At 38.4% G+C, this 26,913-nt stretch overlaps 1 protein-coding gene across 3 annotated transcripts; it reads right to left on the bottom strand.

Moving 5' to 3' along the window:
• Window positions 1–26,658, bottom strand: SAAL1 (serum amyloid A like 1). 3 transcript variants are annotated; one of them, XM_042906164.1, is made up of 12 exons: window positions 26,505–26,658; window positions 24,810–24,923; window positions 17,628–17,711; window positions 14,005–14,084; window positions 11,875–11,934; window positions 11,626–11,741; window positions 10,599–10,779; window positions 7,900–7,982; window positions 7,621–7,809; window positions 4,609–4,802; window positions 2,369–2,461; window positions 1–1,676 (listed from the first exon to the last, which is right to left on the bottom strand). In XM_042906164.1, exons 1-12 carry the CDS (start codon window positions 26,634–26,636, stop codon window positions 1,584–1,586), a joined length of 1,419 nt encoding a protein of 472 aa, XP_042762098.1. In that variant the 5' UTR covers window positions 26,637–26,658; the 3' UTR covers window positions 1–1,583. The 3 variants fall into 3 exon arrangements, with proteins under 3 accessions (XP_042762098.1, XP_042762099.1, XP_042762100.1); XM_042906165.1 differs by lacking the exon at window positions 26,505–26,658 and adding an exon at window positions 26,121–26,339; XM_042906166.1 differs by lacking the exon at window positions 26,505–26,658 and adding an exon at window positions 25,071–25,091.
• Window positions 26,659–26,913: the final 255 nt, after the last annotated feature.

The raw sequence follows: 26,913 nt of genomic DNA on the forward strand, positions 1-26,913 counted from the left end.
TTTCAATAGTAAGATTTTAATTTTATAGTTCAATTCTTTCCAACAGGGACACTTTCAATAATAAAACGAGCACCAAACTGGAAAGGGTGTAACTCTTCTCAATAACGCTACATCCTGTGTTTTATCAGTAAAAGTCACTTAAGGAAAAAATACAAAATGTGAGACAAGGCCAATGCTTTAGAGCCAAGAAGATTCTGCAATAAATTGGGAACGGGCTATACCAGAAGACAGGTTTAAAGAGCTGGCTTTGCAGAGGAGGCTGGGAAGATGGCAGAGTAAGAGGATCCTAACCTCACTTCATCCCACAAACAACACTAGATTAATAGTCACATTAGTGTAAATAACCCAGAAAAAAACCTGAAGATTGGTAAAAAGCTGGCTTTGTTATTCCTGATATTTTCTGAAAACTTATTAAAAATTCTATTTTCAGTAACTAAAATAATGCAAACTGAATGCTTCCCTAAGTGTACCTGGCTGATTCTCTGAATATATTTAATTCAGGAGCACTATAAAGAATGATAAAAGTATGTGAGGGAAATCATGTATAGCAGTCTGTATCCAATCAGAAGTTCTTAAGCTCCCTCTATCTTAATTTTAAAAATGTGAATTCACTCAAGCAAATCATTTTCTGAAATTCAACCACTGGAATTATGCTGAAAATAGAGAATTCTGCTAATGTACTTTCATCAAAATGTTACATTTTTATCTTCATACTTACAACTTTGAAGAAAAACTGAACTGTAACAAAGCTAAACTAAACACTGCCTTTGAATTGTTACTGACAATCTGGCATGTAAGTGACACAATTAAGAGTCACAGAATGGCTAAGATGTGTTTTCATACTGTAGCAAACACCACAGACTATCAAAAAGCCTTTCACATCTCCCTTCTCTTCTTGCCTTTCTCTCTTATACAGATCTTAGAAAAAAAAAAGTATGTACTTGATTTCAAATACATGCAGAATGGCCTTGCAACACAGTTCTGGCCATGGAGGGCTGTCCTTTAGTCTTATAACCCCCTTAACCACAAGACAATGAATACAAACACAAAGGCCTACACAGCAGACCACGTGGAGAGGAAAAAGAATCAGGATCCCTGAGTCAAATAAATCAGGTCTAGACTGCCCACCTCTGGATTTCTTATTGCATTAGAAACATAAAAGCTATCAGATTAAGTTGTTACAATAGGGTTTTCTATAGTGCAGCTGAATGTACTTTAGTGGATACAAATACAAATTTCTCACATAAAAATCAAATTAAGAGGTATGAAGAAAATCTTCACCAACTCCTCAATCTAAAAAGAACCTCAGTGATAAGCTTGTATTTTTGTTTTCTTTACCTGAAGAGGGCAAATAAACACAAAACCATACATAAAAGGGAAGTGGGGATTTGATGGCAGAGGAAACTCCTGATTCCAATGCCAAATGAAAGTGAGATAAGACTGGAGCAGGGAGAAGAGCATGAGTGTAGCACCAGACAATAAGGGTCCAACAGGCTTTACCTAACATCTCCTATATGTCAATATCAACTGTCAGTGAAGAAAATAAAGTTCATTTATTGGGCAAAGGAAACTTAATTCAGTTATTAAGTCTGAACTTTCAAACTTGGGAAGCTTTCCTCCAGGTCATCAGCAAGAGTTTTATCAACTTCATGTAGAATTTTGAGAAAGTCTTCTATCTGTGAGTCAAACAAAAGAACCAAATAAATGGAAGTAGAAGAAAAGGTGGTTTACGATACTGATTGGTGACTATAAAAATGTTCTACCCGTGGTTTCTAAACAGTCCAAAGGAAAACAAATGTTGACAAATCCCCAGATGACAATAAAGACTATTACAGTCATTCTCAGTTCTCTGAAACATCAAAGAAGGGACGAGCTCATACCACTTTGTTTTATTCTTGAAATTCTTGAATGTTTATACTCCCAATGCTTCCCCTTTAGGGTCCACTACTGGAGTTTTATCCTCTTCCTTACTGACATGGCCTCTCCCTCCCACATTCCATACTACATTTTCCTAAAAAAATTCCTATTTTGAAATTGCCTCTAATGGTAGCAAATGTGATATAATTTGAAGAATGATAAAAACCTACTGACCATTCTCACCTAAGAATCTTATCTTTAATATATATGCTTACTTCATAACAGTGAGGGGTCCAATAAATTCAGGGCTGACTCCATTCTCTTAAAATTAGAATAGCTATTCAGGCTAGTCCCGTGAATTACCCAGCAGTCATTTATCTGACAAGGGCACTAAGTCATGTGAATTGCAGGCACGATCTTTTTTGACAATGGTCTCAGAGATCAAGCACTTACATAGAAACATTTAGTAATCCTCTAAAACTCAGCCACCTATACGCTTATTCATACTCACCACAGGACTATAAAAAGGAAGAAGGTTTTTAAATGCACAGGAACACTTCTGTTTGCTTAACTGGCCCTCCTTTACTCCCTGAGCCACAGTCTCCTAAAACAAACAAAAAAAGATTTGGTAAAAAAGGAAAACCTCTTTAAATTTTTTTTTAATGTTTCTTTTTGAGAGATGTGGGTGGGGGGGCAGGTAGGGCAGAGAGAGAGAGAGAGAGAGAGAGAGGGAGACACAGAATTCCAGGCTCTGAGCTGTCACGATGTAGAGCTTGAACTCACAAACTATGAGAGCGTGACCTGAACCGAAGTTGGAGGCTTAAACTGACTAAGCCACCCAAAGCCCCAGAAGAGGAAAATTTCTAAAGCTTTATCTGATTAATAAATATAAATCAGTATATATAATTCCGTACTGATCCTATGGGCATTTCAGATGTCCCAAACTGAACCCAGCATCATCCCCCCCTTATGTAAACCCAAACACTATTTCACTGTAATCCTATTTTAGGGAAGGAGACCACCACCCACCCACCCTGCTGCACAAAGCAGTAACCTGGGATACAGCCAAGATTTTTCCTCCTTCTTTATTGCTGACCCATCCTCCTAAGAGTTTAATTCTACTCTACCAAATCTCTCTCATCCCATCCTTCCTTCTTCATCCACACTTTCACTGTTTAGGCTCTCAATATTTTTCAGATTACTCTTAAAGGTTACCACCCATAACAGCCTGTTGGTCTGTAGGTCTCCAGTTCTAATCCTCTCTCTTGCTTTTGGGGTAATCTTTCTAAAAAACAGATCATATCACTTGATCCTTAAAACCGAACTCTCCAGTAGCTCCTCAGTTTCCTCAAGATTAAATCCATATTCCATGAAGTACAATACATAAGAATTTTCATGACATATCCTGGTTTATTCTCAGTCCACCTTCCTTCTACATTCCTGCCACTTAAAAAAAAATCCCTCTAAAAACAAAATCACATTGGGGCGCCTGGGTGGCTCAGTCGGTTAAGCGTCCGACTTCGGCTCAGGTCACGATCTCACAGTCTGTGAGTTCGAGCCCCGCGTCGGGCTCTGGGCTGATGGCTCAGAGCCTGGAGCCTGCTTCCGATTCTGTGTCTCCCTCTCTCTCTGCCCCTCCCCCATTCATGCTCTGTCTCTGTCTCAAAAATAAATAAAAACGTTAAAAAAAAAAAATTAAAAAAAATCACATAAAAGTGACAGTAAACAATGGGAAAAATACTTGCAATGAATATGCAAAAGACATATTATTGCCCAAGGAGTTTATGTAAATAATCAAAACAGATAAATCTATAAAGTAGGAAACACAAATAATACACAAATACATGGAAAGATGTTCACCTTCACTAAAAAAAAAAAAAATGCAAGTCAAAATAAGGCATAATTTCTCACCCACTGAACTTTAATATAAAAATTGTAATACCCAATAGTAATAATCATGTAAACCCAGCATTTTCATATGAAAGCATTTGGTAGTATGTAGTCATTAAGCCTCAGTCATCTTCACTTTAAAAATGCTAAGCCCAGTAATCTGACTTCTGAAAATCTATGCCAAACTAATAACCCAAATCTGGAAAAGGAAGCAGGATAGTTGACACCCCGCACACCCCCCTCCAAAAAAAAAAATTACCAGAATAACAGAAACTTCTTTTAAGAAATATTCTTCTTAAAAAAATTCAATGAATATGAATATATTCTAAATGGTTATATTTATATTTTTTCTAAGATACATGGAAAGAAAGTATGCCCAAAGAAATAATATGCTAACAATCCTGAGCATATTCAGGAAGAATACTCCTTAAAACAAGTTTGCAGTAAATTTTGAAAACTGGGTTTTTGGCAAACTGGGTATTAAATAAACTGGCTTTTGGTGAAATGTCTGTCAGTAAATTTAGAGTCTGGAAAAGGGCTCACAGTGCTTGCTTCAGCAGCATATATACTAAAATTGGAAAAGAGCTCATAATATAATGTTTGGTGTAAACAGCAGTCTATAAAAAGTCTACATACTGGTTAAAAGCATGTGAAAAACACATATATAAATATACCAAACTACATCAGTTCCTGGGTTATAATTATAAACTTACACTGATAAGTTTTTTCTCTATTTTCCCAAATTTATATAACATAATTATACTTTTATATTAAAAAAATACTACAGTAATAATAAGGTTTGAAGCATTAAGCAACCCACACTTTCTTTTGCTGATGAAACCATCAATATTTCTTTCCTACCTTTGTTAAAACCTGAAAAATATTAGAAAGAAATTCACATGAAATATCCTTTAAGATTTTCAAGTGGAAATCATCTTGGGTTAAATCAGACTTTTTCGTTTCTTCTGTGTTAGAGTCTACTGAGTTTTCTGGCTTCTTCTGACAATGTTCCATGTTTTGTAAGACACGAATCAAGCTGTCAATTAGAGGAAGATCTAGTGTACAAAAGAGGCATGGAATTATCCAGTTACATCTGGTCTCTCCTCCTTGTGTTGATTCATTCATTCATTCAAAAGTACTGAGAGTACTCATCAAAATAAAAAGCTTCTGCACAGTGAAGGAAACAATCAGCAAAACTAAAAGGCAACCCACGGAATGGGAGAAGATATTTGCAAATGACATATCAGATAAAGGGTTAGTATCCAAAATCTATAAAGAACTTATCAAACTCAACACCAAATAGCAAATAATCGAGTAAAGAAATAGGCTAAAGACATGATAGACACTTCTGCAAAGAAGACATCCAGATGGTCAACCGACACATGAAAAAATGCTCAACATCATTCATCATCAGGGAAATACAAATCAAAACCACAATGAGATACCACCTGACACCTGTCAGAATGGCTAACATTAACAACTCAGGCAACAACAGATGTTGGCGAGGATGCAGAGAAAGAGGATCTCTTTTGCACTGTTGGTGGGAATGTAAGCTAGTGCAACCACTCTGGAAAACAGTATGGAGGTTTCTCAAAAAACTAAAAATAGAACTACCCTGCGACCCAGCAATTGCACTACTAGGCATTTATCCACGGGATACAGGTGTGCTGTTTCGAAGAGACACATGCACCCCAATGTTTATAGCAGCACTGTCAACAACAGCCAAAGTATGGAAGAGTCCAAATGTCCATCGATGGATGAATGGATAAAGAAGATGTGGTATATATACACAATGGAGTATTACTCAGCAATAAAAAAAGAATGAAATCTTGCTGTTTGCAGCTACGTGGATGGAACTGGAGAGTATTATGCTAAGTGAAATTAGTCAGTCAGAGAAAGACAAAAGTCATATGACTTCACTCATATGAGGACTTTAAGAGACAAAACAGGTAAACATAAGGAAAGGGAAACAAAAATAATATAAAAACAGGGAGGGGGACAAAACAGAAGAGATTCATAAACATGGAGAACAAAGTGAGGGATGCTGGAGGGGTTGTGGGAGGGGGATGAGCTAAACGGGTAAGGGGCATTAAGGAATCTACTCCTGAAATCATTGTTTCACTATATGCTAATTTGGATGTAAATTTTAAAAAATAAAAAATTTTACCAAAAAATAAAAAGAAATAAGTAAAAGAAAAAAAAGTACTGACAGTACTGTACTGTAAGTAAGTACTATGAGTACTGTAAGTTAAGTACAACTTACTAGTTACTAGATATTTTATTTCAGGTACTACAGATATGGTGGCAAACAAGATCTTTCAGGCCATAGCCTTCAAGAGGCTCTCAAATAAACTAATGAATAAAACAGATCATTTCAACTTTGGGTGAGTTCTAGGAAGAAAATTAAAAGAGAATATAATAAAGCAGTCAGCAGAGGAGGCTCTTTGAGGGGAGAACTAATAGAGAAGCATCAAGGTAAAGAGCCCAGGAAAACATATCAGGTAGAGGAAACAGTAAGTGCAAAAGCCCCAAAGAGGAAACGGTCTGAGGAACTAAAAGGCCATTATGGCTCAAGCCAAGTGAGCAAGGGGGAAGGAGGGCACAAAACAAATTTCAACAGTTGGGCAACAGTCCTATCATGCCTTTGGAGGCCATAGAGAAAAAGAATTTGAATTTTCAACTTTATCATTAAAATCCTAAACAAAGCTTTAGGATGTTTCTTTTAGTATGTTCTTTTAGTATGTTCTTTTAGTATGTTTCTTTAAGTTAAATTTCAAAAAGATTATGATTTCTTCAAAAACTGAATAATCATTTAAATTAGCCTACAGTAAAAACTGAATACAGGGGCACCTGGGTGGCTCGGTCAGTTAAGCATCTGACTTTGGCTCAGGTCATGATCTTACAGTTCATGAGTTCAAGCCCCGCGTTGGACTCTGTGCTGACAACTCACAGCCTAGAGCCTTCAGATTCTGTGTGTGTCTCTCTCTGCCCCTCCACTGCTCACACTCTTTCTCTCTCTCTCTCTCAAAAATGAATAAACTTTGAAAAAAAAAATTTTTTTAATGAATATAAAAAATAAAACTAGGGGTGCCTGGGTGGCTTAGGCTTAGAGAGAGAGCATTCTCTCTCTCAAAAATAAATAAAAAGCATTAAAAAAATAAATAAAAATTAAAAATTTAAAAAAAAGATTTGTTTTTGTAACTTGTCAAATTCAGTGTTAAACAAGAATAATAGTCAAAAACATTCTGAAAAATTAGGATGAAAGGAGACTAGCCCTACTCGGCATTAAAACGTAAAGTTTTAATAATTTAAAAACTATAGCTACTGATACATGAATAGAGCAATAGAAGGGAATAAAACATATAGGGAAACTCAGAACACAGTAAATGACAAAATTTCAAATCAGTGTGGATAAACCAGATTATTCACTAAATGATGTTGAGATAACGGAATAGCAATCTGGAAAAAAGCTGAAGCCATACCTCACATGTAACAAGTGATTAGATTTTAAATGGATCATGAATTTAATTGTAGTCATAAAAAAAAAAAAATCACTCTGTGAAAAACCATTCGTTTACATAGGAAAATATTCATATTATACTTCTAAATTTAAAAAGTTGCCTAAAAAGCAGGACTTAAAAATATATATGCATGTGAGTATATAGTAATTATCTCTGGATGGTGGGATTATAAGCACTATGCTTCCTTTTATAAATTTTGCAAATTTTTTTGTAGTGAACATGTCATATTTTTATAATCAGGGGAATAAAAGTACTAACACAAACAAACAAACCAAATGAACAATAATCCCAAGCCGGGGCTCTAAAATCTAACAGACTAGAATTTACTCTAGTGAACGAAAATGCTACTTACCTTCTTCTATCTTTAGATACTCCTGTTCAGCCTGTGAAGCAAAGATGGCAGACAACACTGAATAAACAGAGGCTAGCACAGTTTTCTGTTCTTGAAGTATGATGGGTGGGTCATCAGATTGGCAAAATTCATGGCAGACCAGGTCAAAAAGTAAATTCCAAGTGTCTTTTCCAGTAGCAGGACACTGTACTTAATAGAAATGATAAAAAAAAAAAGTAGTTATATAAAAACAAAACAATTCAATGAGTAATTCCTGTGCTTCCCTATAAAACACCTTACCAATAGCTTGAATTCCATCATCCACTGTGGTAAGCAGCTGTAAGACATGCATGTAAACATCGAGCCCTTCTAGATTTTCAGAACTAAATTCAAAAAACAAAAACACTGAATCAACAACTCTGTGGGACTGCAATCATTCATTCATTCAACAAATACTTATCACTCTGTACTAGTCATTGTCCCAGGTGCTAAGGATAAAACAAGAAAAGGGCGAAGTCTTGGTGCTCACCAGAACTTACATGTTAATGGCAAAAACAGTCAAAAAACAAAGAGATACTATGGAATATAATCAACACTCGAGAATGAGAAGTAAAAATTCCTTTTGGCCCTGTCCCACAAAAGCAACAATGCAGAAACCTTTGAGGTGATACTTTATCATTCCGGTTTACTTAAATAATCAGGACGAAAAATGACTGAAACTTTTATAGAATGAACGATAGGCCCACTGCAGCAAGCAAGCATCAACAGTAACAATGTCCTCCAAACTTCAGAGGACTCCCCTAGCTCCCTTAGCTGAGAATACTAAAAGCACGTAAGTATAATTTTTGTGATCAACAGTTTGGATTCCTGGAAGCTCACAATCTTAGTTCTTCAAATGATTAAGTGAAAATATAGTGAACAATAAAAAAGAAGGCTCATATTTAAGTACCTACTACTTTCAGGCACTATGTTAGCAGATGGGAAAACAGACGTGTAAAACATTGTATCTTCACAAAGTTTACTGTCTAAAGAAAAGAAGATAATTAAAGGAGCAATCATGATAAAATGATAGGACTGTAACACTAAAGTAAGTCTAAGGTACCAGAGAACCACATGGCAAGCAGTATTAACTAAGTTTAGAGAGTTGAGAAAGGCATCTTAAGAGAAATGATATTTATGGGGCGCCTGGGTGGCTCAGTTGGTTGAGCATCTGACTTCGACTCAGGTCATGATCTCACAGTTCGGGAGTTCGAGCTCCGCGTCGGGCTCTGTGCTGACAGCTCAGAGCCTGGAGCCTGCTTCCGATTCTGTGTATCCCTCTCTCTCTGCCCTTCCCCTGCTCATGCTCTGTCTCTCTCTCAAAAATAAAAAATAAACATTAAAAAAAAGAGAGAGAGAAATGATATTTAAGCACAGACATGAAGGAGGAATGTTTGAGGTAAAAGAGACATGGTACGCAAAGGCTTGAAGGCCAAGAGAGGTTGGTTCCCTTGAGGAAAGAAACTTCACATGGTTGAAACACACAGAACAAGTAATAAGGATGGGGAGGCACTGCAGAGTCTTGTAAGCCATGCTTGTTAAAAACCTGGACCTTGGAGCACCTGGGTGGCTCAGTCAGTTGAACATCTGACTCTTGATTTCAGCTCAGGTCATGATCCCAGGGGTGTCGATCAAGCCCCTCATCAGGCTCCATGCTAAATGTGGACCCTGCTTACGATTTTCTCTCTCTCTACCCCTCTCCCTGCCCCCCCCCCACTCCTCCCCAACTTGCTCAAGCATTTGCATGCTCTCTATATAAAAAAAAAAAATTTGGACCTCATCCTAAGGAAGACAATGGAAGAGTTTGAAGCACACGAGTGAGATGATGAGTATGTGTGTTGGAAAGATGGTTCTAGAGTCTAGGCTTGGAAGGAGCAGCCTTGAGGTAGGGAACTCAGGTGAGAGAATGCCATAGGTGTCTAGCTGAGAGACAGTGGCCTGAACGATGACTGTAAGAAAACACGGGTAGATCATAAAGACATGGTGTTGAACAAAAGAACTAAGACTCAAAAGAATACATATAGTATAGTTTTTTTCACAAGAAACTCAGAGCCAAAATATATGGAATAATAAAACTATAGAGTAAAGCAAAGAAATAATTGCTGACAAAGTCCAGAAAGTAGTCATTCCTAAGTGAGAAAGAGAATTGGGATTTGGAAGGGACACACAGGGGCCACGGAGATGAGGCCCTGTTTTCTGTAAACGTAAGTGTTTGCTTCGTAATTATTCATTAAGTATAAATTTGTTTTTATAGGCTTTCTTGTATATACACCATACTTCACAATGAAAATGTTGAAAAAATTAAATAAAAACTCTACTTTGATATTTGACATTGAGAATAGTGAGGAAGCAGGTTTGGAGAAAAGATGTTAAGTTTAATCCACCTGGATAAAGGACATAAAAGACTTTAGGTGGGTTATTAACCACCAACGTTATATGACTGAACATTAAGCAGATCAATTCACAAGTTAATTTTCTAGTGACTAGCAAGAAACAGTTTCAATGACCTACAACACCTAGTAATCACTCCTGGCAAGACATCAGAGCCCAAAATTCAGTCACTTATCTAAGACTGACATATAAACGTAAGAAGCAAGAAAACAAATGCCGTCTGACGTTAACTGAAAAAGTTGTTAAATGTTTAATGGAAAATAAAACACCAGAAAATCTTTCCTACATGACTTAAATTACACAAAATTACAGAAGATTTTAAGACCATAACCATAATTAATGCTGGAAAATAGCCTATAGCTAACTAATATTAGAATAGGTACTTTGTAACCATTATGATTCTTAAAAAGAGCAAACACAGGGTTACCACAAATATTAGTAGTGAATCCAACCTGACAAAGACTGATGGGGTGCTATTCATCCTGTCAAAAAGAAACTAAAACTTACATCTATGGATATTTCCAGCAATTGGATTTTCCCAAAACATTTTGCGCAAAAAGCTCGCTTACCGTACTTGTTTGGCAGCTTCAAGTACACAGGGCACAATTTTAAACACTGGCTGCTCTTCAGCATCTTCCTGGGGTTGGTCCAGAGGCTGAACAGCCCCATTTCTAATCCATTCCAACATTAGCTTCTCGTCCAAATCAAAAAGTTTGTCCACAACTTCCCCTATTTTCACCAGCAAGTCAACTGCAGACGATAAAATAGTTATTGAAATGAGAAGCAAAATTTTAAAAGCAGTAAGGTTAGGGGTGCCTGGGTGGCTCAGTTGGTAAGTGTCCGACTTTGGCTCAGGTCATGATCTCGTAGCTCGTGGGTTTGAAACCCCCAATGGGATCTGTGCTGACAGTTCAGAGCCTGGAGCCTGCTTCAGATTCTGTGTCTGTCTCTCTGCACCTCCCCTGCTCACACTCTGTCTCTCTTTTTCTCTCAAAAGCAAATAAACATAAAAAAAAAAAAAAAAAAAAAAATTAAAAAGCAGTAAGATTAACCAACATTCCTAAAGCTATTCCAAGAAAACCAAATCTTACCAAAGTATTACTTATTAAGGGAGATTTATTCACCTCCTTTGTTTAAATTTGTCTTCCTTTTGTTTTTTGAGTGAGACAGAGAAGGCTCAAGTGAGCAAGAGACAGAGAATCACACAAGGGCCACAGAGAGAGAGAGAGAGAGAGAGAGAGAGAGAGACAGAGAGAGAGAGAAGCAGGGTTCACCCAAAGCGGGGTTTGAGCTCATCCTAAGTGGGGCTCAAGCTCACCTGATGTGGGGCTCGAACTCACAAACTGTGAGATCATGACCTGAGCCAAAATCAGCTCAGCTTAATGATGGAGCCACCCAGGTGACCTCTTCCTTCATTTTTAAATGGGGGACTGATCAGTATCCTGGCAGCTTAAGAAGAAATTTTATATCTTGAATCGAAATACTTTTTCACCTGACACTAGATGTATTTTTTTAAGCAACCTCCAGAAATAGTTACATGGCTTCCTAACAATTAAATAGAACCAAAAATTTTTCCAAGATTACATGGTGACTTACCATTTGTTGAACTTGACATAATGAAACAAATACTATCATAAATAGCTGGATATTCCCGGATTCTTTCAACCCAGACACTGGCCACTTCTGTCTGGGAAAGACAAGTAAGCAACAACCTACAAAATAAATGTGAACTTAGTATCTATTTTGAAAAACATTAAAGGAAATTCAAGAATGGAGAATTAACTCTATTGTCCAAGATTCCTGTATGAATGAGCATATAGAATACATAGAAAGAAGAAAGCATACCGGCTTGTTTCCAGCAGAGTAGGAGGGTCTGAATCATACAAACAGTGCAGTAACACCTGTCTATAAAAACAAAAAAGTTAACCCAATATGCATCATTTCTCTCATTTCAAGTATCAAGGTAGGGTTTTCATTTAATTTTTTTTCAACATTTTAATTGTGTAGTACATATAAAAGAAGGCCTACAAATACAAATTTATACTTAATGAATAATTACAAAGCAAACACTTATGTTTACAGAAAACAGAACAGTGTCTCATCTCCATGGCTCCTGTGTGTCCCTTCCAAATCCCAATTCTCTTTCTCACTTAGAAATGACTACTTTCTGGACTTTTTCAGCAATTATTTCTTTGCTTTACTCTATAGTTTTATTATTCCATATATTTTGGCTTTAAGTTTTTTGTGAAAAAAATTATACTATATATATTCTTCTGAGTCTAGTTCTTTTGTTCAACACCATGTCTTTAAGATCTACCCATGTTTTCCTACAGCGATCGTTCTTTGATTCACTGCTGCAGAACATTCCATCATATGAATATAAAACAATTTATGTTTCTAGCCTACTACTGATGGATATATGGATTAATTCCACTTAGAGCCACTTCAAGCAATGCTCCTGTAACACTTCTCCTCTGATGTACATGTGCACGGTTTATCCTACCATATACATGAGTGGGATTGCTTGGTCACAACATCTGCGTTGCTTATCTTCCAACTTGACTAAATAATGCCCAACTGTTCTAAAGTGGCCGAACAAATTTATATCCTATCACCAAAATAAATTGTTTCATATTATTTTTAACATGACTCATTCTTAGTTTTTTTTTTGAGAGAGAGAGACAGAGTGTGAGTGGGGGAGGGGCAGAGAGAGAGGGAGACATAGGATCCGAAGAAAACTCCAGGCTCTGAGCCGTCAGCACAGAGTCCAATGCAGGGCTTGAATTCATGGACCACGAGATCATGACCTGAGCCTGAGCCACCAAGGTGCCCTACGTGTCCTCAGATTTTTGATAGGAACCACTAGAGACCAAATATAATCCTAGGTCATTCACTCCATGAATGATTGTTAAATTACTGAGGGAGGAATAAATACCTTAACCTAGGATCTTTTTTTTTTTAATGTTTACTTATTTTTGAGAGAGAGAGAAAGAGAGAGAGAGAGCGCGAGCGCGCAAGCGGGGGAGGGGCTGAGAGAGGGAGACACAGAATCTAAAGCAGGATCCAGGCTCTGAGCTGTCAGCACATAGCCCAATGCAGGGTTCGAACTCACGAATTATGAGATTGTGACCTGAGCCGAGGTCAGATGCTTAACCAACTGAGCCACCCAGGAGCCCCTTAAACAAGGATCTTAAAGTCATTCCACACCTAGAAGAGGTAGTCAGCTCTATTTTAGAGACCCAGGTACTTAAATCCTGTGATAAAGCCTCATAGCCCTAGCTGACAATAACCATCCAGAACACTTATCTATTATGAATTTCTTTAAAATTCTGATTTAACAGCCATGAACCCTCTGCCTAGAAAATGTATACACTCACAACATTTAGTATATAATTCTAGAGTATTCTCAGACCTCTTAAAGTAACCACTAGGGTTTCCACCACTAAAAAACCCTCTGCCTAAAACTTTCCTGCACAGGAAAGAGAACTAGCCTCCAAGCAAAAGTAAGAAAGCCTTTGAATCACAGAGGCTGCGCTGTATTCTCTAGTCTACTGGTAAATCCCGTTCCCCAATCTTAAGAGTTCTCAGGGTCACCCTGGTCAGTAAATTTAGTTTTTCCAGACCGGCTCTCTGGGCCCTTGGATTCCCTAAGCCTAACTTGTTTGAGACTCTGGTCAGGTGCCCCATCACCAAGCTTTGCCCTGCTGGGTCTTATCCGGTCAGGCTTACCCTCTGCTGATTGTTTAGATCCTTTTACTACCAATAAACAGGGCTAAATCCTCAATCTGCCAACAAACACTGTGGAAGCCCCTAGCTACCATCAATATATGAAGTTCCTAGATACTATTCATCAGGAGAAAGGAAGCACTACATTTCATACAATTTTCCTATATCTCCTATGTATTAGGATTTCTTAAGAGATATGAAATATTAATTTATTTTGTAAAAACATAGTTCTTATATAATAAAACTTACCCAAGATTTTTATCACTGCTGATGGACACACATATCTCTTGGAAACAGGCCATATTACCTAAAATTCCCACACAGATTTCCTGCCAAATTAAACGTCACAGGTCACAAAGGCTCTAAGATGAAAGACACATACAAAAATAATAACTTGAAAAAAACTTTCACTGAGTCAAGTTTGGGGGGAGAAGAGGTAACATATAGAAATATATATACTGCCTGCACCTAATCTTGACAAGTTTACAGTATTTGACAAGAAAAAGAAAGATCAAAGGCAGGCACAAGTTATGGAAGAAGAAATCTTATGGATGAACTGAGTGTTCAATGATTAGTAGGATTCAGACATGCAAAGAAGAAGAAAGACATTCAGACAAGGGGGAAAGGATCAGCAAAGGCAGGGAGGGAGTAATGCACATGGCTCATACACTGAATACCAAGGGAGCAGCCTGGCTGTTGCACAAAATTGAAGAATAGCACGAGATAAATAAATAACAGCAGGTAAAAAGGATCAGGATTAAGGGACCTGAATGCCATGTTGGAAGAGGTTAGATTTAATCTAGGAAGCTATCTGGATCCATAAAGACTTCAAGGAGGGGAGCAGCATTCTGTAATGTTATTTTAGGAAGATTATTTTGGCAGCAAAATGCATAATGCATGATAGTGAAAATATGTTAAAGGAAGTTAATAATCTCAGTAATAACTGCCAATGTTTACTTAGCATTTACTATGCCCAGGTACTACTCCAAGCACTTTCCATATACAATTTCATATAATAATTTATGAGACAGGTACTATTATCCCTATTTTTCAGACAAGGGAACTAAACCACAGAGAAATTAAGCAACTTGTCAGGATCCCCAACTAGGCAACAGCAGAGTTCCAGAGGCTGAGCGTTTATCAACTATGCCATACTGCATCTCAGTAATCAAGATGCAACATGAGGGTGATGCTGGAAGGCATGGAAAGGGATGAAGCTGAGAAGACTCAAGGTGGAAAGCAAAATAATCTGATGGGAGACAAAGGGAGAAGGCAGTTGAACATGACTCTTAGGTTTCAAGTTTCTCATTTCCCCAGTGGGAGATACTGATCCCCCTGACAGGAAAACTGGAAAAGAAGTGTTGGAAAAGACACAATGAGTTTAGTTAGGATAGTGTTTCCAAACTTACTGGAACATAAGAATCATTTGGGCAGGCAGCGTGTTAAAAATACAGATTTCTGAGTCCCATCTCAGAGCTACAGAATCAGAATCTCCAGGGTAGGGTCTAGGAGGCTACTGTTTGCAAAACACAACACGTAAATTTTATGACCAGGTAAGTGTGTTAATCACTGAGTTACAACATGCGGGACTCTGGACAGGAAAATGCAGCATGCGAGCAGAGAACGCCTGAAGAAAGTTGAAGACGTGGCACCAGAAGTCAGAAGGAATGTCACAGTTTTGATCCCACAGGCACAGATTCACAACTTAAAGATTGTAAAGTGTGGATAAGCTCACTAAGGAAATGAATTCAAAGAGGACGAGGGTTCTGGGTCTACACCTTAGAAGAAGTCCACACTCTGTAGGAAGAAAGAAAAGTCAGTAAAAGTGACAGAGAAGTGACTGAAGAGGTCAGAGACTAGAAGAATGAGGTGGCACCAATGCTCCAGGAAGGGAAAGTTTCAATAAAACGACAGCTGTCAAATGTTGGGAAAAGATTAAAAGAGAATAGGGTCAGCAAAGAAACATAAATTTCCCTTACAAACTAAAGAGAGAATAACTGAACTTCCAATCAAAGACCAAGTTTCTCAGTTTTGGCTGCTAACTGGAATCAGCTTGAGGGAAATTTAAAAGCTGTGTGGAGTCTCACACTTGGAGATTCTGTTTTAACTGATCTGGGTAGGGCCTAACTCAGGATTTTTTAAAAGGTCCCAAGGGCAAAGCTTCTCAAATGTGGGCCCTGGTCCAGAGCAATAGTATCATCTGGGAACTTACTAGAAACCCTCGATTCTACCACAAACTTGATGGATCCGAAACTCTGGAGGTGGGCCCAGTAATCAGTGGTTCTGGGACATGCCAAACTTTGAGAGCCTGTGTTCTAGGTGATTCTAACATATGGCCAAGTCAGAGGACCACTGCAGTAGATAGGGTGTGACTCACAGACATATATAATGATATGACTAATTCCTGAAAGGTGCCATTACTGACATTAGCTTATTTTCTTTAAGTACTAATCATGAGTCAATGTATTTAAATTAGAATGATCCAGGAGAAAATCATGTAACTGTCAAATCTTTGTTAATTAATTTCTTGGGTCATTATATTAATGACCCAAGAAAAAGACAGTTCATCAGTTCATTAGGCCCCAATTCAGGTAAACACTGCCCTAAATAAAATCTGAATTCAGCATTCAATTTGTAAAAATATACTACAGACTTCGCCATACTTTCAAAAAAAGAGAGGCAAAGAAATAGAGTGGTTATACTGAAGTCAAGCGGCCTAGGCTCACACCCCAGCTTTCCCAGCTGTATGGCCCTGGAAAAATTAACCAGAGACTTAGTTCTTTTATTTATAAAGTGAAGATAAGTTCCTATCTCATAGAGTAGTAAAACCAAATACCCAGTGAACAGCAGTTATTCATAAGTATAATTACTTAATACTTCCTAATCACCCATGATATGCATAGCATATGGCAACCTAAATGACACAAGAACACAACATAAAAGACCAAAGGAGAAGCACAGATAATTCTTTTGAGGAGTTGACCAGCAGCAATGGCCACTGAGAGCTTACTTATTTAGGAAGGCTTAGATGAAAAGAACCCCTGGGATAACAGATGTGAATACTGAGAGGGGATGGACGGTGTATAAAGGGAGGCATGGAGATGGTGATGACCACAGTAAGCTGAGACAAGGAGTAGACAGGCCTTGCTAAATTAGAAGGACCATCTGTAGGGTAGATTTTATGCTGGAAAGATGAATTAGATTCAGATTATGGAAAAGTCCTCAGAGTCAGGCTGAGTTCAGAATGAAGGTTTTTAAGAATGGAGGATTTTATTTATAAAAAAGAGCAATCAACAGAAATGGGAGGTCCAGGCAATGTTCCCTGTTCTGCCACATATTAGCAACATAACTTCAGTTATGCCTGATTTCCACAGCTGTTAAATGAAAGTACTGATCTCCCTGATCCAACCGAAATCTAAAGATTTGACTCTAATAATTTCAAACAGCATATTACCTAGTGCCAGGCAATGTTCAATAAAAATCTGTAGACTGATTTGTGGCCAGTAAGAAAATTAAAGACTGTCTTTTTTTTTTTTTTTTTTTACAAAGTTAATTTTTTGGTTCTTAAACCTGATTCCTGATTTACTGATTTTTTTTAATGTTTATTTATTTTTGAGAGAGAGAGAAAGAGCACATGCACAGGAGGGGCAGACAGAGAGGGAGACCCAGAATCCAAAGCAGGTTCCAGGCTCTGAGCTGTCAGCACAGCAGAGCCCCACGCGGGGCTCGAACCCACGAACCGTGAAATCATGACCTGAGCTGAAGTTGGACACTTAACTGACTAAGCCACCCAGGCGTCCCTAAAGACTATCTTTCTAGCACTTCTACTGTTACTGCTCCAAAGAGGAAGCTTTCAAAATGTACATACTTACTCTTAATCGAGGACATCTGGATTTGGCCAATACTCCCATAAATATGTCAGGGGCATTAAATTCTTGGAGAAATAAAGCCACATCCTGAAAATTAAAAAATGAGTGTTAATTTGGATGCTGAATAGTCCTTTTTAAATCCCATAGTACAGACAAACATAAAAAAAAATAATAATTCTATGTGTAACTCCTTTCAGGCTCAAGGAAAAAAGCCATAGGTTAGGAACTGTATCATTATGCAAAAGTAACGTTCAAGAGTCTTTGTGCTATCTGGTCCCAAGGCAATGGAAAAAATCCATAAACAAATCTAAACTGTGATAGTCTAGGGGATTGTCTTCTTTTTCTGCCCTAAATGTATTTACCTTAATGATCTTTCTATCTACCAGCAATGTTCATTAACTCATTCAAACACATTTGCTGGTTGCCAGGTATCTTGATAGACGGTGAGGTAAGGAAAAAGAGTAAAACTCATTAACTAGTGTCTTCTAAGAGCTTAAAACACAACGGGGGAAACAGGTAAAAACTCCTACTGGGTCATGCCCCAAATGAGAATTTGTGTTTTCAAAATTCTCAACAGAAAATAATTCTGATCACGACGTAACTACTACAGCTTCATACCTCCTTCCTAGAGTCTGCCCAGGCCATACTGCCTAGAGGGACACACCATACCGGTGAATGAACCTGGAGTGGACATGTGACCCAATCTTGCATGTTCCAAGACTAAATCAGCTTGCTGTGGATGTCTGTGTTGCACAATATTTAAATAAAATTAAGTTTCTGGTGGTCTATTGCCTTAGATTTTCACCAAACTTGAAGTGTATATTTGCGATAGCTTAACTTAAAACCCAGGCTATGGTGAAAAAGCTCTTCAAAGGGACTTGAAGGCACCTCAAAGAGAGAGGCAGTAATCCTTCATAGCAGCTGAAACCAAGGTAACCTGCATGACTGTTGACTGGAAGCGACATCCTATAATTATTAAGAGAGCACAGTCAGAGAAAACAGTATTTTCAAAGACACACTCCAAACTGAAAGTCACAGCAACAGATGCTCCCCACTCTAAGTGTTTAAAGTGCTGTTTGTCACGTGGCCAACTCTTAGGGCATGCAGGGACTGATTTATTTAATGACAGTTAATAATTCCTAGGGTAGCAAAGAGTTAGGTGACCTAACAATATCAACAGCAATAATAATAATAATAATGGCAATTTACATTTATTGAGCAAGTTGTAAATACCAAGTACAGTGAAGTGGTTTGCACACTATCTCATTTAATTCTCAAAACCCTATGAAGTAGTCATTATTATTGGCCCCATTCCACTAATAAACAGGTTTTATAAGGTTAAGCAACCTGCCCAAGGTTATACAATCAGTAGAATAGATCCAGAAGAACAGAATCCAGATGAGTGTGACTGCCATACTCTTAACCAGCACACCAATGCTACCTCCCAGCTATTCATTCATTCACTCACTCATGCATTCATTCATTCACTCTTCAAGTATTTACTGAAAAACACAAGTAACAGGCACTATTTGAGGCTCTGGGGGACACAACAGTGAACAAGCTAGATAAGTTCCCAGTCTCATGGAGTTTTTATTCTAGAAAGATAAATAAACAATAAACACATAAACAACTGAACTACATAATTTCTAAGTGCTACAAATAAGATTAACAAGATAGTATGTGCTAGAAGCCAACATGGGAGAGGACTACTTCAGATGTATCAGAGAAAAGTACCTCTAAAGAGGTGACATTAAGCTTTTAAGAAAAGGAACTTAATCTATCAGAGGACACAAAGGCCAAATAACAAGGTAAGTGTTATGCAACAGAGTGAACAGGTTTCATGAGAGCCCAGAAGAGACGAATTCTGTTTGGAGTGTCTGTGGAGGTGTCACAGAGAGGTGACATTTAGGCTGGGTCATATAAGATGAGAAAGATTTTGCTGGCTGGAGGCCATTCCAGGCAGACAGTGGCATGAACAGAGCATGAACACATGAAAACACAGAAAGCATCTGCAAGTCTCTGGTCCTGCTCAAACACTAATGGTAGGGGATAAGGCTGTGACACTGGAAGGACTTTATACCAGTTATTGGTGGACAGCTCAGTTCTCTAGCAGTGCTTCAAGAGCTACCCTAAGAAGGTGAAAAGGAGGCCAAGAACATGACCCTCCCTTCCACCAACAATCTTTTCCAAAGAGCAGCTCTGTTTTACCTATTATGTATTTGAGGATTTCGCATTAAGATTTTATTTTAAAAAATGGGTTCTAGCTCTTAAAAAAATATTTTTTTTAAATCATAGCTTCTCAATAATTGTAGAGCAAGTAGAAAAAAAGACTTGACCAATACTCTCAACCAACTTGATCCAACTGACATTTATAGTACACTCTACCCTGCAACAGCAAAATACACATTCGTTTTAAGTGAACATGGAACATTTACCAAGATAGATCACATTTTGAGCTATAAAACAAGTCTAAATATATTTTTAAAAAGACGCAGAGTGTTCACTGACTCCAGTAACAGATAAATAACTGAAAACCCCCAAATATTTGAAATCTAGACAATGTACTGCTAAATAACTCAGCAGCTGAAGAAGAATTAAAGGAAAGTTAGAACTAAACTAAATGAAGAGGAAACCCCAACATATCAGAATCTGTGGGATACTGCCAAAGCAATAGTTAGAGGAAAATTTATAGTGTTATACACCTATATTAAAAAAGAAGAATGGTCTCAAATCAAATGACCTCAGCTTCCACCTTGAGAAATTAAAAAAGAACAACAAATTAAACCAGAGTAAAGAGAGGAAAATAAAAAAGGGCAAATTAGTAATCAATGAAATAGAAGACAGGAAAGCAACAGAGAAAATCAACAAAACAAAGCCTTTAGGGAAATCAATAAATTAAACTTCCAGCCAGAATGATGAGGGGAAAAAGACAGAAGACACAAATTACTAAGATCAGGAATGAAGAGAGGTGCCATCACTACAGATGCTACAGATAATTAAATGACAATAACATAATACTTTGAACAACTTTACACCAATAAACTTGACAACTTAGATAAAATGGATAAATTCCCTGAAGAACATAAACTACCAAAGTAACCTGAATAGCCTTATACCTATTTAAAGGAATTGAATTTAAAATCTTTCCTACAATATACTAAAAACCACTAAATGGTGAATTTTATGGTAGTGAGTTATATCTTAATGAAACTGTTGTTTAAAAAAAAAAAACTTATTTTTTTAAAAGTAGTAAATATACAAAACTGAAAGTAAACAAACAACAAAAAACAAAAACTCCAAGCTCAGATGACTTCACTGGTGAATTCCACCAAATATTTAAGGAAGAAATACTATTAATTCTGCACAAACTCTTTCTGGAAAACGAAGAGGGAAAAGTTCCCACTCCATGAGGACAGCATTACCTTGGTACCAAAACCAGACAATGACAAGAAAACGAGTATCTCTCATGAAGATAGATAAACGTTCTAAGCAAGATTTTAGCACCTTGAAAATCAATCAACTCAGTACACCATATTAACAAACTAAAAAGAAAAACTACGTGATCATCTCAACTGACTCATCAAAAGTGTAACACAATACATAATCCATTCCTGATAAAGACTCTAGGCATACTAGGGAAAGAAGGGGACTTTCTTAATCTGTAACTACATCATACTTAGTGGTGGAAGACCAGGTGTTCTGCCACCATATTAGGAACAAGAAGATGCCCCCCTTACCACTTCTAGTCAACTTCATGCTGGAGGTTCTGGCCAGAGTAAATGTAAGAAAAAGAAATAAAAGCAATTCAAATTGAAAAAGTAGTAAAACTTCTCTTCATAAATGAAAACCAGCTGCAGGATATGACACACAAAATCAACCATATTTCTATATACCAGCAATGAACAGATATTGAAATTTTTAAAAATACCATTTACAATAGTATCCAAAAATATGAAATACTTAGGAATAAATTTGAGAAAAGATGTGACATACCTATACACGAAAAACTATAAAACTTTGCTGAAATTAGAGAGAACCTAAATAAATGGAAAGATATACCTGTTCAATTTATCAATCCTTCCCCCAAATGATCTATAAATTCAACACAATCTCAGCCAAAATCCTAGCAGGCATTTTGTAGAAACTGACAAACTGATTCTAAAATTAGTATGGTGGGCGCCTAGATGGCTCAGTCCTCCTCCAAATTCGGCTCAGGTCATGATCTCATGGTTCTTGAGTTCAAGCCCCACGTAAGGTTCTGTGCTGACAGCTTAGAGCCTGGAGCCTGCTTTAGATTCTCTCTCTCTCTCTCTCTCTCTCTCTCTCTCTCTCTCTGCCTCTCCCTCACACTTGCGTGTGCACTCAGGCGCTCTCCCTCTCTCTTTCTCTCTCAAAATAAATAAACATTTAAAAAAATTTTTTTAGTAAAAGGCGAAAGATTTATGCAATTTGAAGAGAAACCAGAGCATAAAAAAAAAATTTTTTTTAAATAGTAAAATTAGTATGGAAATACAAAGGACCCAGGACAACGACAACAACTCTGAGAAAGAACAAAGTTGGAAGATCAACACTACCTGATTTCAAGATTTATTATAAATCAACAAAAATCAAAACAATCAAAACAGAATTAAGACAGACAAATAGATCAATGAAACAGAAGAGTGCATCCAAAAATAGGCTCACATGTACATACAGATAACTGATTTTTGACAAAGGTACAAAGGCAATTCAGTGGGGAAAGGACGGTCTTTTTAAAAAATGAGCTCGACGGGGCGCCTGGGTGGCGCAGTCGGTTAAGCGTCCGACTTCAGCCAGGTCATGATCTCGCGGTGAGTTCGAGCCCCGCGTCAGGCTCTGGGCTGATGGCTCGGAGCCTGGAGCCTGTTTCCGATTCTGTGTCTCCCTCTCTCTCTGCCCCTCCCCCGTTCATGCTCTGTCTCTCTCTGTCCCAAAAATAAATAAAAAACGTTGAAAAAAAAAATTAAAAAAAAAAAAAAATGAGCTCGAACAACTGGTCATCCATATGCAAAGAAAGTAAACTTCAATCCATACTTTGCATCACATGCAAAAATTAACTCAAAATGGATCACAGACCTACCAGTAAAACCTAAAGTTATAAAACTTTTAGAAAAAAATAAAAACAACTAAGAAAACAACACAAAGAGTGGGCAAAAGAGTCAAACAGGCACCAAAAGATACACAGACTGCAGATAAACACATGAAAATATTGTCAACATTATTAGTAATTAGCGAAATCCAAATCACAATCACAATGAGAATCACTACACACTTACTAGAATGGCTAAAATCAAAAGACTGACATCAAGTGTTGGTGAGGAAGAGGAGAATGTGGAACTGTATCTCATACACTGCTTATGATAATGTAAAATATAAAAACCACTTTGTAAAATACACATTTTTTTACACACTCTGTAAAAAACACAATTCAGACTTTCTTAAAAAGTTAAACATACACCTACCATACGACTCATATTACTCTAGATATTTAGCCGAGAGGAAGGAAAACACATGTCCATAACATACTTATACACAAAAATTCAGCTTTAACTATAATAAACTACAAACAACTCAAATATCCATCAACCGAGAAATAAATGAATAAATCATGATATTACATAAAATGAAATAACACTCAGCAATAAAAAAATAAACTACTGAAAGACACAAAATGCATGAATCTTAAAACAATGATGCTGAGTGAAAGAGCCAGACCCCTCCAACAAAAGGGGTCCCATTTATGTAACACTAGAAAATGCAAATTGCTCTGAAGTGAGAATGACTATCAGTGGTTGCCCAGAGAGGGTGGAGGCTGGGAAGGGCAAGAAGAAGGGATTACAAAGAGACAAAGAAACTTTTGGGGGTGAGAGGTACGTTCTCTCTTTTTTTTTTTATTTAAAAAAAATTTTTTTAATGTTTATTTATTTTTGAGACAGAGAGAGACACAGCATGAACGGCGGATGGTCAGAGAGAGGGAGACACAGAATCTGAAGCACGCTTTAGGCTCCGAGCTGTCAGCACAGAGCCCGATGCGGGGCTCGAACTCACGGACTGTGAGATCGTGACCTGAACCGAGGTTGGACGCTCAACCAAGTGAGCCACCCAGGCACCCCTAGATATGTCTCTTTCTTAATTACAGTGATGGCTTCATGCATGTATACACATCAAAATTTTTCAAATTATGCACTTTAAATATGAACAATTTCTGTACATCAATTACACCTCAAGAATACACACTTTTTTTGGTGTCAATTATACCTCAATAAGAATGTATCAAAAAAACAGCTGAAGATAACAAACAGCCATGGACAATTTTTAAGACAGAACACAATTAAATCTGTGTTTAGGAAAAAGAGAGCTTTCATGGCATTGTGGAGGACAGAGGGAAGTAAAAAGACCAGAACAAGGATTCTAATCAGGAAGCTAGTGGAAAAGTCCAAATAATTAAGTGAGAGATTATGTATGTCAATCTCTTCTCGCCTCTTTTTTTTTTTTAGTGTTTGTTTATTTTTAGAGCGTGTGTACACGGGCAGAGAGAGAGGGAGACAAAGAATCCCAAGTAGGCTCTGCGCTGTCAGCACAGAGCCCAGCTTAGGGATGGATCCCACAAACTGCAAGATCATGACCTGAGCCAAAATGAAGAGTCAGACACTAAACCAACTGAGTCACCCAGGCAACCCTCACCTCTTTTCTTACCTGTAAGATAAGGGTACTACCTGTATCACAGGGTTATTGTGAAAAACAAATGGAATAATACATATGAAAATGCCACTGAGCTACAGAGTACAATGCAAATGTTAAAATGTTATTTTGCAATTTATACACACATGGTTCCCTCTTGTCCCCTTCTAATTTAATTATGGTACATCAGTGGTCTCCTACACAAGGTCAGCATTCTCTTTACATAGATAAGTATCAGAACTTTCCTGCACTACAAGCATTCCTGCATTCATGAGAACTATATATTTAGCCCCAATCTAGTGACAGCTCAGACCCTCTACCCTCCCAAGACAAAAGTTTAGCATTTACAGCTCATTCCCTGTACCATATGACTACAGACACTAAAGTGTTTCCCCAGAGACTTAAGGACTGAAACTTAAAAAAAAAAAAATCCATTCACCATCTCCTTCCCCAACAGTCTTTTCGGTTTCATTTCCAACCCCATACCTCATCCATGGACATATCCCAGACTCTGCAAATTTCATTCTCCATTTCTTCATCGAGCTCCATCTGTTGCTCCTCCTCGTCTGAGCTGGATTTGGTGTTTTCAGGGCTAACCATCTTCAACACAAAGGAAGAAATGACATGGATAAAAGCTGCCCGTAGTACTCATCAAGTAATATTATCCTATAATCACTCACAAGTCACAAAGGCACTGTCCTCAAAGTATCTTCTCTTGCAGAAACCTTGTTTAAAAAAAATCACTACCTGGGGCACCTGGGTGGCTCAGTCGGCTAAGCGTCTGACTTTGGCTCAGGTCACGATCTCACGGTTCATGGGTTCGAGCCTCGCATTGGGATCTGTGCTGACAGCTCAGAGCCTGGAGCCTGTTTCAGATTCTGTGTCTCCCTCTCTCTCTGCCCCTCCCCCACTTGCACTTTTAAAAATTTAAAAAAATTACTACCTTGGGTAGACCAACGTTCATCTAACATTCGTGGAGTAAATACTGTTACGAGGCACTGGGGTACAAATACACAAATGAATAAATTTAAGCCCTTGCTTTCAAGCAGTTTAGGCCCTAGAGAGGAAAACACATGTAAACTAATAATCACAGCAAAAGACTATGGGAGTCAAGTGAATTGTGGGCAGAGTTGTGAAAGCAAAACAATGGACCAATGACCTATGCCTGGAGAGTTTGGGCAAACTTCTCCTAGGAGGTAATCTTTAAGCTAAACCTCTGAGGGAGAACAGGAGTTTGTTTGTGAAGAGGGGGGAAAAGAACATACCTAAGAAAGTGCAAGAGTTCAGATTTAAGAAAACGGCCTGGCAATGTTTGGGGAATGGTGAGTAGTTGAGTGTGTTATGGGCAGATGTGTCTGGGAAGGTTGCAAAGCTGTACTGCAAGCTAAGAAATATGGATTTTTCTCCTGCAGGCAAAGGAAACTAAAAGGAGTTCCCAAAAACATTTTGGTTTTTTTTTTCTTTGGTTGGTTTGTTTAAGGACGATTATTCTGGCATCTAGACAGAAGATGCACTGGTGAGGACAGAGACTGGAAGTAAAGAAGTCAGTGAAACGTGGGAGAAGAAAGTTCACATGTACTGAGAGCTTCTACAAGCCAAACACTATGGTGAGCATTCTGTGCCCACGATAATCTTATTTATCCTACACAATAACGCTATATACAATAACAAAGGTATTTTCATCCCACTTTATAGAAATTGAGAAAGAAACCGAGGCTCTGAACTGTTAGGTGACCTGCCCAAAACAGGTGCCGAAGCCACGCTATTGGTATCAGAGCTGAAGGACTTCCAAATCACCATTTATTCTTCTACAACAAACGTCCACGAAATAAATTGGGTCCTAGGCTTCAGAAACGACACTGGGAATGGAGAGCAAAAACACGAGCAATGTATGTACGTGATCAGACATTTTCGGAGAATTTGTAAAAGTAAAATATTTTAACCGTAGGCATTCTAGTCTCCCTGTCACTTATCTCCCGTTGTGTTGAGAGGTACTGGGAAAGGCTCCCGAAGTTTTGGGGTCCGCAGAGGCGGCCAGGACTCTAAGCGCGAGGCCCCGAGAAGGGTCGTCGGGGTGGGGGAGGGGGATGGCGGCTCCCTGGGCCCGAGGGGGCTGCCAGAGGCGTGGACGAAGGGCTGGGGCAAAGGGAGGGAGCCCACGCGAGGCGAGACGTTCCACACCTGAATGAGTCCACTGAGGACACCGAAGAGCCAGTGCTTGCTGTAGACCGTGCTCCCTATGCAGTCTCCCCCAGCACCCTCCTCCTCCTCCTCATCCCGACTGGGCAGCGGCGGCGAAGGGTTGCGATCCATGACTTCACCGCCACTCGTTCTGAGGAGCCGCGCCGGAAGCCGCCGGAGGAGGCGATAGGCCTGCTGGCGCCAGAGGGCCCGGCACGCCCGGTGCGGCTCCCGCTACAGCGCCCTCTGCTGCCCGGAGCCCTGCCGGCCTGAGTACCTGCTCTGTGCCCACAGGCTTGGGAGCCCAGATGACTTAATCTCCAACGACCCCTCCCTTTCTGGGACCCAACCGCGGTCGTATTCATAACTGTTATTTGCCAGTTTCAGCGGACCAGATATTCCACCTCCC

Source organism: Panthera leo, chromosome D1 (genome assembly GCF_018350215.1).
Source record: "Panthera leo isolate Ple1 chromosome D1, P.leo_Ple1_pat1.1, whole genome shotgun sequence".
NCBI lineage: Eukaryota > Metazoa > Chordata > Mammalia > Carnivora > Felidae > Panthera > Panthera leo.